The sequence below is a fragment of the Belonocnema kinseyi genome, chromosome 10 (assembly GCF_010883055.1).
Source record: "Belonocnema kinseyi isolate 2016_QV_RU_SX_M_011 chromosome 10, B_treatae_v1, whole genome shotgun sequence".
Lineage (NCBI taxonomy): Eukaryota > Metazoa > Arthropoda > Insecta > Hymenoptera > Cynipidae > Belonocnema > Belonocnema kinseyi.
Genome location: NC_046666.1, coordinates 28,608,552 through 28,625,885, shown reverse-complemented (window position 1 = coordinate 28,625,885; position 17,334 = coordinate 28,608,552). Strand labels below are relative to the sequence as shown.

Sequence of the window (17,334 nt, the reverse complement as noted above, 5' to 3'; positions counted from 1 at the left end):
CGGACGATTTTAAAGATTTTAAAGAATTTTAAAAAATTCCAAATAATTTTCAAAATATTTGAAAGGATATGACATATTTTCGGTTATTTAAAAAATTTTTAGGATTTTTTAAAGTAGATTTAAACAATTTAAAGGAACTCGAAAAGATTTTTAATATTTTATAGAGTTTTTAAAAATTCCCAGGAATTTTTCAAGAGCTTTAAGAAGTATCAAAAGATTTAAAAATATTTAAGAATATTCTGAAAAATGCCCGTGATTTTTAAATAGATTTGAATAACTTGAAGAAATTACAAAAAGTTTTAAATAAGTTAGAAAGTTTTTTAAAATCCCAGGAATTATCAAGAGCTTCAAATAGTTTTTAAATATTTCAAAATATTTGAAAGGATTCGAGATACTTTAGGATATTCAAAGAAATTCAACGAATTTTTAAATAGATTTACATAATCTAAAAAAAAATTCCAAAAGATTTTAAAGAATTTAGAGAACATTTAAAATTTTGAAGGAATTTTCAAAAGCATTAAAATTTTCGAAGAATTTCAAAATATTTAATAGGTTTTGAAATATTTTACGATATTCTGAGAAATTTTAAGGATTTAAAAAAATAGGTTTAAATAATTTGAAGTAATTATAAACGATTTTAAATATTTCAGATAATTTTCTAAAAATTCCCAGGAATTTTCAAGAACTTCAAAAAGTTTCAAAGGACTTTAAAATATCTGAAATATTTTAGGAGATTTTAAAAGATACAAATGATTTTTGAATGGATTTTAATAATTTAAAAATAAAAAATTCATAGGAATTTAGATGGAATTCCAATGGATTTGAAAGGTTCTAAAGACTTTTGAATAATTTTTTAATAATTCCATTTTACATTCCAAGAATTTTTTAAAAGAATTATAAAATTTCAAAGGACTTGAAATATTTGAAATATTTAAGGATATTTTAATATATTAAAAGGAATTTTGAATATATTTTAATAATTTGAAGAAATTCCAAAGAATTTTCAAGAGCTTAAAAAAGTGTCGAAAGATTTCAAAATATTTTAGGATATTTTAATAATTTCAAGGATTAAAAAATAATAATAAATTTCAATAATTTGAATGAATTCTAAAGGCCTTCAAAGATTTTAGAGAATTTAAAAAAACTCCCAGGAATTTTCGAGAGTTTGAAAATTTTTTTAAAGGATTTCGAAGCATTTTTAAAGGATTTGAGATATTTTAGGATATTTTCAAATAACTTGAAGGAGTTCCAAACGATCTAAAATATTACAAAGAATTTTTTTAACTGCCAGGATTTTTTAAGAGCTTTCTAAATTTTCCGAGGATTTCAAAATATTTGAAAAGTTTTACAATATTTTAGGATATTTTAACAATTTCAAAGATTTAAGAAAAAAGATTTCAATAATTTTAAGGAATTCCAAACGATATCAAATATTTTCGAGAATTTTTCAAAATTCCCAGGCATGTTCAAGAGCTTTCTAAAGTTTTAGAGAATTTCAAAATATTTGAAAGGGCTTGAAATATTTTAGGATATTCTAAAAAATCTCCGGGAATGTTTGAAAATTTTTTTAATAATTTGCAAATATTCTAAAGGATTTTTAAAGATTTAGGGAATATTTTTTAAATTCTCAGGAATTTTACAGAGCTAAACAAAGTTTCGAAGGATTTTAAAATATTCGAAATATTCAAGGATATTCTGAAAAATCTCAGGGATTTTTGAACAAATTTCAATAATTTGAAGGAATTCCAAAGGATTTAAAATATTTTAGAAAACTTTTGAAAATTCAAAGAAATTTTCAAAATTTTCGAAGGACTTAAAAATTTTGAAGATTAAAAATATTTTCAGTTATTTTAAAATTTTTTAAGATTTAAAAAAAAATAGATTTCAATAATTTGAAGGAATTCCAAAAGATTTGAAAGATTTTAGGGAATTTTCACAAATAGCGAGGAATTTTCAAGTGCTTTAAAAAGTATCAAATGATTTCAAAATATTTTATAATTCCAAAAGATTTTAGAGAATTTTTAAGAATTTTTTAATAATTCCATTTTAAATTTCAAGAATTTTTTAAAAGCATTAAGAAAATTGAAAATTTAAAAATATTAGAGAATTTTTAGAAATTCCAAAGAATTTTCAAGAGCTTAAAAAAGTTTCGAAAGATTTCATAATATTTGAAAGGTTTTGAAATATTTTAGGATATTTTAATAATTCCAAGGATTTCAAAAAAAAAATTTCAATAATTTGAATGAATTCCAAAGGATTTTAAAGATTTATAGAATTTTAAACAATTTAAAGGAATTTTCAAAAGCTTTTAAGGTTTCAAAGGATTTCAAAATATTTGAAAAGATGTGAAATATTTTCGGTTATTTAAAAAATGTTGAGGATTTTTTAAACAGATTTCAATAATTTGAAGGGATTCGAAACTATTTTTAATATTTCAGAGATTTTTAAAAAAAATTCCCAGGAATTTTCAAGAGCTTTCTGAAGTTTCAAAGGATTTCAAAATATTTGAAAGAATTTGAAATATTTTAGGGTATTCTAAAAAATTCTGTTGATTTTTGAATAGATTTCAATCATTCTAAGTGATTCCAATGAATTGTACAGATACTAAAAATTTTTTTAATAATTCCAAGAAAACTTCAAGAACTTAAAAAAGTTTCAAAGAATTTCAAAATATTTGAAAGGTTTTTAAATGTTTTAGGATATTTTAAAAATGCCAAGGACTTTTTAAAATAGATTTCAATAATTTGAAGGAATTCGAAACAATTTCAAATATTTCAGAGAATTTTTAAAAACTCAAAGGAATTTTCAAAAGCTTTAAATTTTTCGAAGGATTTCAAAATATTTGAGCAGATTTGAAATATTTTAGGATATTTTAAAAAATCGAGTGAATTTTAAAAAGATTTAAATAATTTGAAAAAATTACAATGCATGTTGAAAGATTTTAGAGAATTTAAGATTTTCCTAAATTATAAGGAATTTTCAAGTGTTCAGAATTTTTTTGAAATTAAGGAAAGTTTTTTAAAATTCTAGGGAATTTCCAAGAGCTTCTAATTTTCAAGAGCTTAAAGAAGTTTCGAAAGATTTCAAAATATTTAAAAGGTTTTCAAATATTTTAGGATATTTTAATAAATTCAAGGATTTATAAAAAAATATATTTCAATAATTTGAATGAATTCCGAAGAATTTTAAAGATTTATAGAATTTTAAAAAATGTAAAGGAATTTTCAAAAGCTTTTAAAGTTTCAAAGGATTTCAAAATATTTGAAAAGATGTGAAATATTTTCGGTTATTTAAAAAATGTTGAGGATTTTTTAAACAGATTTCAATAATTTGAAGGAATTCGAATCTATTTTAAATATTTCAGAGATTTTTAAAAATATTTGAAAGGATTTGAAATATTTTAGGGTATTCTAAAAAATTCTGTTGATTTTTGAATAGATTTCAATAGTTCGAAGTGATTCCAATGAATTGTAAAGATTCTAAGAAAATTTTTAATAATTCCAAGGAATCTTCGAGAACTTAAAAAAGTTTCAAAAAAATTCAAAATATTGGAAAGGTTTTAAAATATTTTAGGGTATTCTAAAAAACTCTGTTGATTTTTGAATAGATTTTAATAATTCCAATGAATTGTGAAGATACTAAAAATTTTTTTAATAATTCCAAGGAATCTTCAAGAACTTATAACAGTTTTAAAGAATTTCAAAATATTTGAAAGGTTTTAAAATATTTTAGGGTATTCTAAAAAATTCTGTTGATTTTTTAATAGATTTCAATAATTCAAAGTGATTCCATTGAATTGTAAAGATTCTAAGAAAATTTTTAATAATTCCAAGGAATCTTCGAGAACTTATAACAGTTTTAAAGAATTTCAAAATATTTGAAAGGTTTTAAAATATTTTAGGGTATTCTAAAAAATTCTATTGAGTTTTTAATAGATTTCAATAATTCGAAGTGATTCCAATGAATTGTAAAGATACTAAAAATTTTTTTAATAATTCCAAGGAATCTTCAAGAACTTATAAAAGTTTTAAAGAATTTCAAAATATTTTAGGGTATTCTAAAAAATTCTGTTGATTTTTTAATAGATTTCAATAATTTGAAGCGATTTCAATGATTTGTAAAGATTCTAAGAAAATTCTTAATAATTCCAAGAAATCTTCAAGAACTGATAAAAGTTTCAACAAATTTCAAAATATTTGAAAGGTTTTAAAATATTTTAAGGTATTTTAAAAAATTCTGTTGATTTTTGAATAGATTTCAATAATTTGAAGTGATTCCAATGATTTGTAAAGATTCTAAGAAAATTCTTGATAATTCCAAGGAACCTTCAAGAACTTAAAAAAGTTTCAAAAAATTAGAAAATATTCGAAAGGTTTTAAAATATTTTAGGGTATTCTAAAAAATTCTGCTGTTTTTTGAATATATTTCAATAATTCGAAGTGATTCCAAAGAATTGTAAAGATACTAAAAAAATTTTTAATAATTCCAAGGAATCTTCAAGAACTTACAAAATTTTCAAAAAATTCGAAAATATTGGCAAGGTTTTAAAATATTTTAGGATATTCTAAAAAAATTCTGTTGATTTTTTAATAGATTTCAATAATTCGAAGTGATTCCAATGAATTGTAAAGATTCTAAAAATTTTTTTAATAATTCCAAGGAATCTTCGAGAACTTAAAAAATTTTCGAAGAATTTCAAAATATTTAAAAGGCTTTAAAATGTTGTAGGGTATTCTAAAAAATTCCGTTGAGTTTTTAATAGATTTCAATAATTTGAAGTGATTCCAATGAATTGTAAAGATACTAAAATTTTTTTAAATAATTCCAAGGAATCTTCAAGAACTTACAAAATTTTCAAAAAATTCCAAAATATTTCCAAGGTTTTAAATACTTTAGGATATTCTAAAAAAATTCTGTTGATTTTTTAATAGATTTCAATAATTTGAAGTGATTCCAATGAATTGTAAAGATTCTAAGAAAATTTTTAATAATTTCAAGGAATCTTCGAGAACTTAAAAAAGTTGCAAAGAATTTCAAAATATTTAAAAGGTTTTAAAATGTTTTAGGATATTTTAAAAATGCAAAGGAATTTTTAAAATAGATTTCAATAATTTGAAGGAATTCGAAACGATTTCAAATATTTCAGAGAATTTTTAAAAACTCAAAGGAATTTTCAAAAGCTTTAAATGTTTCGAAGGATTTCAAAATATTTGAAATATTTCCGGTTATTTTAACAATTTAAACAATTTTTTTTAATAGATTGAAATAATTTGAAATAAATACAATGGAATATTTCTTAAAAATTCCAGGAATTATTAAGAGCTTCAAATAGTTTTTAAGAATTTCAAAATATAGAAGATATTTTAGGAGATTCAAAGAAATTCCACGAATTTCTTATCTAAAAAAATTCCAAAGGATTTTAAATCATTTTATTAAATTTCGTAAAATTTCAGAGAAGATTCCCCAAATCTGGGGAAGAATAAAAACACAATTACCTTTCAAATTTAACTTCCTCCATACTCTTGATTCCATTATCTAAGTACTCTCTCCTAATCTCTTCCCTCTCCGCCTCCTCGACAGGCATTAAAGTCTTTGGTGAAACAGGTACTTGGTCTTTGACATAATCATGAAGATCACAACTCTCCATTGTCTCTCTCTGATCATAACACTCGACATGTGCGCAACTCAAAAAAAACTTGTTAAATTCCACTATAACTTGGGGCTTCCTCGCTTTGCTCTCTTCCGAAAGAGGACTGAAATCCAGCCCACTCGACTGAAAATCCTGAACCTTTTTACTCGAAAATACAGCCGCTGGTTCAAAACCATTGATCAAAGTGTCTTTGGCACCAAAGTGGGGCACATAAACTGGACTCTGATTCACATTCTCACCCCTAAAACTGCTCGATTCCTTATCATCGAAATTATTCTGGAAGATAACACTATTCATGTATCCTTTGAGCCTATTATTCTCGAGAATAAAATTTTTACACTCTTCATCCAACTCCGCGAGGCTCGAAATTGGCTTCAAAGCATTGCCATTGATGTCCTTAATTTCCGTTTCGAGTGAAGGAAACGTAAACATATCCAAAACATCAATGTTCAACGAGGGACTTAAGAGTTTGTGGACCTCGTCTGAGTCCGAAATCGAGTCACTCGTGCTCAAATAGTCCAAATAATCGGGAACGAAAAATTCCGAGTTTACAGGAACTTCCGCTGAAAGTTCTTCAAACGTTTCTTCAAAACTTTCTTCATTTTCAGCCTGATATTCCGAATTCGGAAATGCTTCGCGGAATATTTCGGTATTCAGGGTTTCGAGGAGATCATACTTTTTCTGGCTAGCTGGGGATTTATCAAACGCTAATAAATATGGACAAACTCGGGCACAAGAGTCCTTTTCTTTCTTTTTAATAATTTGTATCCGCTTTCCCGCTTTTTTCTGTTGACACTTCTTCAAAAACTTCGTCTCATTCTCTTTCATTCTTTTGGGTTCGTGTAAAATTACGTCTTCATCGATTTTGGAAAGATTGTAAGTCTGTTTTCTCTTATGACTACTTTTGGCTTTAACTAAATCCTTATTGTTAGCTTTGGGAGTTTTAAATGCGCTAATTTGTACTTTTGCACTTTTAGTTTTGAGTATATTGGGCTTGTAACGACTAGGAGCCTCGTTGCTCAAATCAAAATCATCAAATTCGGATGATCCGAAGGAGAAAGTTTGAGGATTGTCCATTTCTAATCTGGGACTATCGACCGGAAATGGATCGTATTTGATCGACTCTGTGTATGGCAGTCTTGAATTTGATTTATTTTTTAATCCGTTTGATTTGAGCAGACTTCTCGAGGGTGGCAAAAAAACGGTCGTTTGTCCATTTGCGGAATTTATCGTTAATGAAGGATTAGGCTTGCTAATGTATGTCACACGTTTTTGATTTCCTAGCTCATTTTTATCTACTTTTAGATTTATTTTTGCCCTCGAAAGGTGTGTGCAACTGTAGAGTTTATAACTATCAGTCTTCCTTTTGGAATTCATAATGGCTGTAAATAATAATTAATACTAATGCAGTTATTGCTAATATAGGAAATATTTTATTTCGGGATGTAAATAGAAGTATAATCTTTAATTTAAAAAATCGAACACTAAATCTAAAAATTGTTTTATTCAATTCAAAGGAATTTTCGAAAACTTTTAAAAGTTTCAAAGGATTTCAAGATATTTGAAATATTTTATGACATTCTGAAAAATTCCATAGATTTTTTAATAGATTTCAGTGATTGAGCAGAAATTCCGAGGAATTTAAAACATTTTACAAAACTTTTAAGAATTCAAAGGAATTCTCAAAAGCTTTAAAAGGGTTTGCAATATTTTAGGATATTTACAAAATTTCAAAGATTTAAAAAAAATAAATTTAAAAAAGTTAAAGCAATTATAAATTATTTTAAATATTTCAGAGAAATTTTAATAATTCCAAGAAATTTTCAAACGCTTAAAAAAGTTTCCAAGGATTTGAAAATATTTATAAGGTTTTAAAATATTTTAGGATATTTCAAAATTTTCAAGGATTTGTTATATTTCACAGCGTTTTTCAAAAATCCCAGGACTTTTTAAATGGCTTAAAAAAGTTTCGAAGGATTTTATATATATTCTGTGATTTTTAAAATTTCGAAGATTTTTTAAAGATTTCAATAATTTGATGCAATTCCAAAACATTTTAGAGAATTTAGAGAATTATTTTAACTTCCAGAAAAATATTGCAGAGGATTTGAAATATTTTAGGTTATTTAAAATATTTAAAAATTGTATGGAATTTCTAAGGATTTTAGAATTTTTTTTTTAAATTTCGTTTTTAAACATTTTAGGAATTTTTTAAATCGCAGGAATTATGTATCAAGTACCTCAAATAATTTCAAGGGATTTTCCAATATTTTAGGACATTATTCAAAGTTCCACGGATTTTTTCATAAATTTCAATGATTTAAAAATAATTCTAAAGGATTTAAAATATTTTAGATAATTTTTAAAAACTCCAAGGAATTCTAAAGAGCTTAAAAAAGTTTCTGGAAATTAAAAAATATTTGAAATATTTTAGGACATTTTAATAGATTCCAAGGAATTTTGAATAGATTTTAATAATTTAAAGGAATTCCAGAAGGTTTTAAAAAGTATACAGAATTTAAACAAATTTGAGATAATTTTTTTAAATTCCAAGAAATTTTCAAGAGCTTAAAAATGTTTCGAAGGATTTCAACAAATTTAAAATATTTTAAAATAATTTCGGGTATTTACAAAATTTTAAGGAATCTTTAAAAATAGATTATAATAATTTAAGTAATTATAAACGATTTAAAATATTTAATAGAATTAAAAAAAACTCCCAGTAATTTTCAAAAGCTTAAAAAAGTTTCCAGGAATTTCTAAATATTTGAAATATTCTAGGAGATTTCAATAGATTGCAAGAAAATTCGAATAGATTTCAATAATGTAAGTGAATTTTAAAAGGTGCTAAAAAGTTTACAGAATTTTTGAACTCTTTATTTTTTAAATTATCAATGATTCTAAATATTTAAGAGAAATTTCTGGGAATTTTAAAACAATTCCATAGAATCTTTAAAATGCTTTGAAATTTTTTTTTCAATTATTGAAATCTATTCAAAATTCCTTCGAATCTATTAAAATCTCCTCAAATATTTCAAATAATTGGAAATTTCTCGTAAATCTTTTAAGCTCTTGAAAATTCCTGGGAGTTTAAAAAAATTCTGTGACATATTTACAATCGTTTATAATTACTTCAAATTATTTTAATCTATTTTTTTTTAATCCTTGACATTTTTAAAATATCCCAGAATATTTCAAAACCTTTAAATATTTTGAAATCCTTCGAAACTTTTTGAAGTTCTTGTCAATTCCTGCGATTAATTTTTTTTTAAATCTATAAATTGTTTTTTAAAAATTTCTAAAATCTTGAAAAATTCCCTTAAATTTTTAAATATTTTAAATAACCTAAAACATTTAAAATCCTCTCAAATATTTCCCTTAATATTTAAATAATTTCATTAAATATTTTGGAATTCCATAAAATTATTGATGACTATTCAAAAATAGTCGAAATTTTGTAAAATAACCGAAAATTTTTCAAATTCTCAAATATTTTGAAATACTTTGAACTTTTTTTAACTACTTGAAAATTCCGTTGTATTATTTAAAATTCTCTAAAATCCGAGGGATTTTAAACATTTCAGAGAACTTTGAAAAATTCAAAGGAATTTTCAAAAGCTTTAAAAGTTTCGAAGGATTTCAAAATATTTAAAAGGTTTTGAAATATTTTTGGATATTTTAAAAACTTTAAGGATTTTCTAAAAATAGATTTAAATAATTTGAAATAATTATAAACGATTTTAAATATATCTGAGAATTTTTTTAAACACCCGGGAATTTTCAAGAGCTTAAAAAGGTTTCGAAGGATTTCAAAATATTTAGAAGGTTTTAAAATATTTTAGGATATTTTAACAATTTCAAGGGTTTAAAGAAAAATATATAGATTTTAGTTTTTAAAAATTTTAGAGAACTTTCAAAATTTCAAAGAAATTTTCAAAAGCAAAAAAATGTCGGAGGATTTAAAAATATTTAAAAAGTTTTGAAATATTTTAGAATATTAAGAAAAAATTTTTTAATAGATCTAAATAATTTGAAGTAATTATAAATGATTTTCAATATTTCAGAGAATTTTTAAATACTCCAAGGAATTTTCAAGAGCTTGAAAAAGTTGCGAGGAATTTTAAAATATTTGAAATATTTTAGGAGATTTTAATAGATTCGAAGGAATTTTTAATAAATTTCAATCATTTAAAAGGATTTCAAAAGGTTTTGAAAATTTAATTTAAAAATTGTTTTAGGAATTTCTTTAAAAATCCTAAGAATTACCAAGAACTTCAAATAATTTCAAAGGATTTTAAAGATTTTAGAGAATTTTTAATTATTTTAAGAAATTTTAAAGAGTATAAAAAAGTTTCAAAGGAATTCAAAATATTTGAAAGGTTTTAAAATATTTTAGAATATTTTTAAAATTTCAAGGATTTTTAAAAATTACATTTAAATAATTTGAAAGAATAATAAACGATTTTAAATATTTCAAAGAATTTTTGAAAGCACCTAGGAATTTTCAAGAGCTTAAAAAAGTTTCGAGGAATTTAAAAATATTTTTCAGAAGATTTGAATAGATTCCAAGAAATTTTGAATAAATTTCAAAAATTTAAATGGATTCCAAAAGGTTTTAAAAAGTTTGAAAGAATTTTTGAAAATGTTAGTTTTGATAAATTTTGCAGATTTTTTAAAAATTTCAAGAAATGTTCAAAAGCTTTACAAATTTTGAGAGATATTAAATATTCAAATATTTTAAATATTCAAATATTAAAATAGTTTCAAAAGGTTTTTAAATATTTGAGAAGATTATTATTTATTTACAAAAAATAGATTTAAATAGTTTGAAAAAATTATAAACGATTTTAAATCATTTTTAAAAACTCCAAGGAATTTTCAAGAACTTAAAAAAGCATGTTAGGAGATTTGAATAGAATCCAAGGCATTTTAAATATATTTAAACAATTAAAAGGAATTCCAAAAGGTTTTGGAATGTCTTAAAAATTTTCGAAATTTTTTTTTTTTAATTTCAAGAAATTCTCAAGAGCTTTAAAAAGTTTAAAAAGATTTCAAAACAATTGAAAACAAATGAAATATTTTACGATATTTTAAAAAATCCCGGGGATTTTGAAGATTTTAAAGCATCTTTATAATGCACAGAAATTTTGAAACGCTTTAAAAAGATTCGAAGGATTTCAAAATATTTTAAAAGATTTAAAATATTTTCTGCTATTTTTAAAATTTCGAGGATTTTTTAATAGATTTCAATAATTTGATGGAATTGCAAAATATTTTAACTAATTCTTTAATGTTCCAAGGAAAGATTTAAGAAGATTTGAAATAGTTTAGGCTATTTAAAATATTAAATTTTTTTTGAGAATTTTGAAAGATTTTAGAAAATTTTTAAAAACATTTTAGTTTTTTTACAAATTTTAGGAATGTTTTTTAAATCGCAAGAATTATCAATAACTTCAGATAGTTTTAAAGGATTTTCAAATATTTTATAGTATTTTAAATATTTTAGGATATTCTAAAAAATTCCACTGATTTTTGAATAATTTTTAAGAATTCCAAGAAATTTTCAAAAGCTTAAAAAGTTTCGAAGGATTTCAAAATAATTAAAAAGTTTTTGAATATTTTAGGATATTAAACAAATTTCAAGGATTTTTTTCAAAATATATTTAAATAATTTAAAGTCATTTTTAACGATTTTAAATATTCCAGAGAATTTTGAAAACTACAAGGAATTTTCCAGATCTTAAAAAAGTTTCTGAGAATTTTAAAATATTTGAAATATTTTAGACGATGTGAATAAATTACAGGTCTTTTTGAATAGATTTCAATAATTAAAAAAAAATCCCAAAGCATTTTAAAGACTCTAGAGAATTTTTTTAAATTCCCAGAAATTTTAAAAAGCTTAAAAAAGTTTTGCGGGATTTCAAAAGAAATAAAAATTTTTTTGAAAATTTATGAAGATTTTAGAGAACTCATTTGAAGGAATTCCTAAAAGTTTAAAAAAATTTAGAACATTTTTGAAATTTTTAGTGTTCAAAAATGTTATGAATCTTTTTTTAAATTCCCAGGAATTTTCAAGAGCTTAAAAAAGTTTCGCGGGACTTAAAAACAATTTAAAGGATTTGAAATATTTTATGATATTCTGAAAAATCTCAAGGATTTTTAAATAGAGTTAAATAATTTTCATGAATTCCACAAAAAAATATAAAGATTTTAGAGAATTTTTAAAAATTCCCAAGAATTTTAAGACCTTAAAAAAGTTTCGAAGGATTTCAAAATATTGAAAAGGTTTTGAAATATTCTAAGATATTTTTTTAATTTCAAGGAATAATTTGAAATAATAGAATGAATTTTTACCAAAAACAAATAACAAAATTAAGAAATTTATACGAAAAAAATAAATTTTCAACGAAAAAGAATTTTCAAGTTAACAGTTAATTAATTAAAGATTAATTAATAATTAATTAATAAAATAACTAATTATAAATAAAAATTAATTAATTCATTCATAAAATAATTAATAAAAGATTAATTCAAAACAAAAATTTCAACAAAATTTTTAAATAATAAAGTTTTTCTACAAAACAATTTTCAGGAAAATAGTTGAATTTTTAACTTAATAATTAATAATAATAAATTAATAATTAATCTTGAACTAATAAAATTAATTTTTAATTTTTTTTATAATTAAAAAAGATGATTCTTATACGAAAAAAAAGTAATTTTCAACAAACAAAAAAAAAGAATTTTCGAGTGAACTGTTAAATTTTAACGTAAAAAAAGATGCATTTTCAATAAAAAATGATATATTAAAATTCTTGATTAAAGAAATAAATTTTTTACAAGAAAAAAAAACAATTTTAAAGAACAATTAAATTTTTAAATAATAGAATGAATTTTTATCAAAATAAAAAATAAAGAATTTTATACGAAAAAAGACAAATTTTCAACTAGCAAAAAAAAATTGATAAAATATATGAACTTTCAAGTAAACAGTTAAATTTCCAACAAAAACAAGGAGAGAAATAAATTTTCTATTCAATAAATAAATATTGTAAAAAATAATTTTCAAGAAAATAGTCAAATTTTTAACCAAAAAGATGAATCTTGAACTAATAAAAAGAATTTTTAATTTAAGAAAATAAAAAAAGATGAGTTTTATACGAAGAAGACTAATTTGCAACAACAACAAAACAACGAATTTTCCACAAAATACATTAATTTTCAAGAAAACTGTTAAATTTTCAAATAAAAACAAATCATTTTCAATCAAAAATGAGATTTTTCATTTGAGAAATAAATTTTCTACAAGATAAAAACAATTTTAAACAAAACAGATGAATTTTTAAATAATAGAATGTGTTTTTATTTTAAAAATAGAAAAAATAAAGAATTTTATACGAAACAAGACAAATTTTCAACATAAAATACATGAACTTTCAAGTAAACAGTTAAATTTGCAATGAAAAAAAAAGATAAATTTTCAATAAAAAAAGAAATAGTGAAATTTTTGATTAAAAAAATAAATAATCTAAAAAACAATTTGCAAGAAAATGGTGCTTTTTTAAAAAAAAAGATCAACCTTGAACTAAGAAAATGAATTATTAATTTTAAAAATAAATAAAGAAGGATGAATTTTATATGAAAAAAAAACTTATTTTCAATAAACAAAAAAAAGATTTATCAACAAAATACATGAATTTTCGAGTAAACTGTTAAATTTTCAAATAAATAAAACATAAATTTTAAATAAAAAATTTAGTATTGAAATTTTTAAATAATAGAATGAATTCTTATCAAAAACAATTAAAAAATTGAGAATTTTATACGAAAAAATACCAATTTTTCAAAAACAAATAAATATAATTTCAGCAAAATATATGAACTTTCAAGTAAACATTTAAATTTCCAAATAAAGAAAGATAAATTCTCAATAAAAACGAAAGTGAAATTTTCAATTTAAGAAATATTCTATAAGACCAAAAATAATTTTCAAGAAAATAACTGAATTTTTAAATAATAACATTAATTTTTAACAAAAATAATTTAAAAAAAAATTAATTTCATACGAAAAAAAACAAATTTTTACCTTAAAAAAAATACAATTTGATTATAAAACAGAATAAATTTTCTATAAAACAAAAAACAATTTTCAAGAAAATATTAAAATTAAAAAAAAAAATCTTTAACTGCTAAAATAAATTTTTAACAAAAACAATAACAAGACAATTAAATTTTTTACTAGAAACGATCAATTTTTAGCCAAAAATACGGGATGAACTAAATCTTCCAAAAAAATTAAAAACCGCAAATGTAAAAAAGACCGAAAAAATTTCAACCTAAAAATCACTACCAAAATAAAAAAAATGCAAAAAATAAATAAATCTACCGAAAATATTTATTAACCAAATAAAAATATACCGAAATAAAAGTCAAAGAAGCTATAAAAATGTAGAAATGTGACCAAAAAATTATAATTCAATCAAAAAGACAATATTTACTACTTGCACCATAATCGGCACAACAAAGGAAAGACAAAAGAAACTCAACCCGCCAAGATAAAAGAGGTTAAAAACGCGCCTATACTTTTTAACGAATCGCAAAATGCCTGCTCATAAAAAACATGTCAATCAAATTTAAACTAAATCTAGTTCCCGACCAATGAGAGAAAAATAAACTCACCTTTTTTTTATCCTAAAGTAGAATTTCTTTCCTTCGAAAAAGTTGGCGAAGAACCGGCCGGCCGGCTTAGAACTTTATAAGTTTACCATTTATTGGAACTATTTGGTCTCCCGACGACGCACGACGGTCCACACGTCTTGAGTTGACTTCCGACTTTGTTTTGATTTCCAAGTTGGACCCAATCTGATCCGGGAATCGGGATCTCTCTCCCACTTGGCACTAGAGACTAGAGAAGTAAACTGCCAGTTTGAGGGCTTTGAGAGCGATAACGTAAACATTACGCGAAAGAGAGATGTAGGAATGACGAATAAATCAGTGCCGTCGTGCCTTTCCAGGGGCCCTTTTCGAAGATTCATATTTCTGGTAATTAATTTTTTTCCTTCTCTAAGGACTAGTGTTCGAGAGAGTTTAAGTGCTCGGAAAAATTCTCAAGAGCATGAGAATATGTTCGACCTTTATGTCATTTGAGAATTTATGAGCATTTTGAATTTGAATTTAAAAATCATATTTTTTATGTTTCGGCGCTAAATTTAAATATCAAAATAAGTGAAAGTAATGGAGAGGATATTATTCCCAGATGATGAATGTTTTTGGTGGACAATTGATCTTTTTGTTTAAAAATGTGTGTCTTTAGTGAAAAATTTAATTTAATTAAAACTTTTCGCTTAAAAATTTAGCTTTTTCAGTTAAAATGTACAACTCAGTTTTAAAGTTAAAATTCTTTCTTAAAAACTTAATTTTTTGGTTGAGAACTCTTGAATTTTATTGAAAATTCGTCTTATTTGGTAATAAATTGCTTTTTTTTGTTTCAAAATTCTTCTTTTTTAGTTGAAAATTTAATTTTTTGGTTCATAATTCTTAAATTAGATAAAAATGAGTTTTTTTCGGTAGAAAATTAATCTTTTTTAGTAAAAATTGAATTTTTTGTGAAAAATTCTTTAATTTTACTAAAAAAACGTCCCTTCTAATTGAAATTTCACTTTTTCGTGAAGAATTCTTGAATTTTACTAAAAATTCGTCTTTTTTGTATTAATTTAAACTTTCACTTAAAACTTCATCTTTTTTAGTTGGGAACTCTTGAATTTTATTGAAAAATCCGTGGTTTTCGGTGGAAATTAATCTTTTTGTCCAAACATCCATCTTTTTTAAATGAAAATTTAACAAATGAGTTTTAAAGCTGAACTACTTTTAAAAAAATTAAAAGAATGGTTTCTTAATAATTCAACTTTTTGGTTTAGAATTCTTGAATTTTGTTTAAAATTCGTCTTTTTCTGTATTAATTAAAACTTTTCGCTTAAAAATTCAGCTTCTTCAGTTAAAATGTACAACTCAGTTTTAAATTTGAAATACTTTCTTAAAAAGTTTAATTTATGCTTTAGCACTCTTGAATTTTATTGAAAATTCGTCATATTTGGTAATGAATTGATTTTTTTGTATCAAAATTCTTCTTTTTTAGTTGAAAATTCAATTTTTTGGTTCATAATTCTTAAATTTTTATAAAAATTAGTCTTTTTCGGTAGAAAATTAATCTTTTTTATTAAAAATTGAATTTTTTTGTGAAGAATTCTTGAATTTTACTAAAAAAATTCGTCCTTCTTAGTAGAAAATTCAACTTTTTCGTGAAGAATTCTTGAATTTTACTCAAAATTCGTCTTTTTTTGTATTAATTTAAACTTCTCGCTTAAAACTTCGTCTTCTTTAGTTGAGAACTCTTGAATTTTATTGAAAATTCGTATTTTTCGTTGGAAATTAATCTTTTTTAGATGAAAATTTAACAACTGAGATTTAAAGTTGAACTACTTTCTTAAAAAAGAAAAAAAATGGTTTCTTAATAATTCAACTTTTTGGTTTAGAATTCTTGAATTTTGTTTAAAATTCGTCTTTTTCTGTATTATTTAAAACTTTTCGCTTAAAAATTCAGCTTCTTCAGTTAAAATGTACAACTCAGTTTTAAAGTTGAAATACTTTCTTAAAAAGTTTAATTTATGCTTGAGAACTCTTGAATTTTATTGAAAATTCGTCATATTTAGTAATAAATTGATTTTTTTGTTTCAAAATTCTTCTTTTTTAGTTGAAAATTCAATTTTTTGGTTCATAATTCTTAAATTTTTATAAAAATTAGTCTTTTTCGGTAGAAAATTAATCTTTTTTATTAAAAATTGAATTTTTTTGTGAAGAATTTTTGAATTTTACTAAAAAAATTCGTCTTTCTTAGTAGAAAATTCAACTTTTTCGTGAAGAATTCTTGAATTTTACTCAAAATTCGTCTCTTTTTGTATTAATTTAAACTGCTCGCTTAAAACTTCGTCTTTTTTAGTTGAGAACTCTTGAATTTTATTGAAAATTCGTGATTTTCAGTGGAAATTAATCTTTTTGTCCAAACATCCATCTTTTTTTGATGAAAATTTAACAACGGAGTTTTAAAGTTGAACTACTTTTTAAAAAATTCAAAACATGTTTCTATCTTAAAAAATTTAATTTTTTTGTTTCAAAATTCTTATTTTTTAGTTGAAAATTCTAGTTTTTGTTACACAATTCTTGAATTTGGTTAAAAATTAGTTTTTTTCAGTAGAAAATTAATTTTCTTGTTTAAAAATTTACCTTTTTTATTAGAAAATTCAATTTTTTAGTGAAGAATTCTTGAATTTTATTAAAAATTCGTCCTTCCTTGAAAATTCAACTTTTTCGTGGAGAATTCTTGAATTTTCTTAAAAATTCGTGTTTTTGAACTCTGTTCAAACTCGTCTTTTTGCTATCAAGTTAAATTGTTTGTTTAAATATTTATCTTCTTTAGTAAACAAATAAACAACTAGATCTTAAAGTGAATCTTCCTTCTCAAATATTAAAAGAATCTTTTTTTCTTTCTTAAAAATTCAACTTTTTGTTTGAGATTTCTTGAATTTTGCTAAAAATTCGTCTTTTTAAGTAGTAAATTAATCTTTTTGTTGAACAATTTTTCTTTTTGAATTAAAAATTCTGCTTTTTTTGCTAAAAAATTCATTTTT

The 17,334-nt window shown here is 22.4% G+C and overlaps 1 protein-coding gene across 1 annotated transcript in view; it reads right to left on the bottom strand.

Moving 5' to 3' along the window:
• LOC117181791 overlaps positions 1-14,541 on the bottom strand; it is a 53,190-nt gene extending 38,649 nt beyond the window's left edge. The window contains exons 1-2 of the mRNA XM_033374760.1: positions 14,330-14,541; positions 5,496-7,032 (exon numbers count right to left, since the gene is read on the bottom strand). Coding sequence (XP_033230651.1) covers positions 5,496-7,027 — 1,532 coding nt within the window. The 5' untranslated portion in view covers positions 7,028-7,032; positions 14,330-14,541. The remainder of the gene's footprint in view (positions 1-5,495; positions 7,033-14,329) is intronic.
• Positions 14,542-17,334: the final 2,793 nt, after the last annotated feature.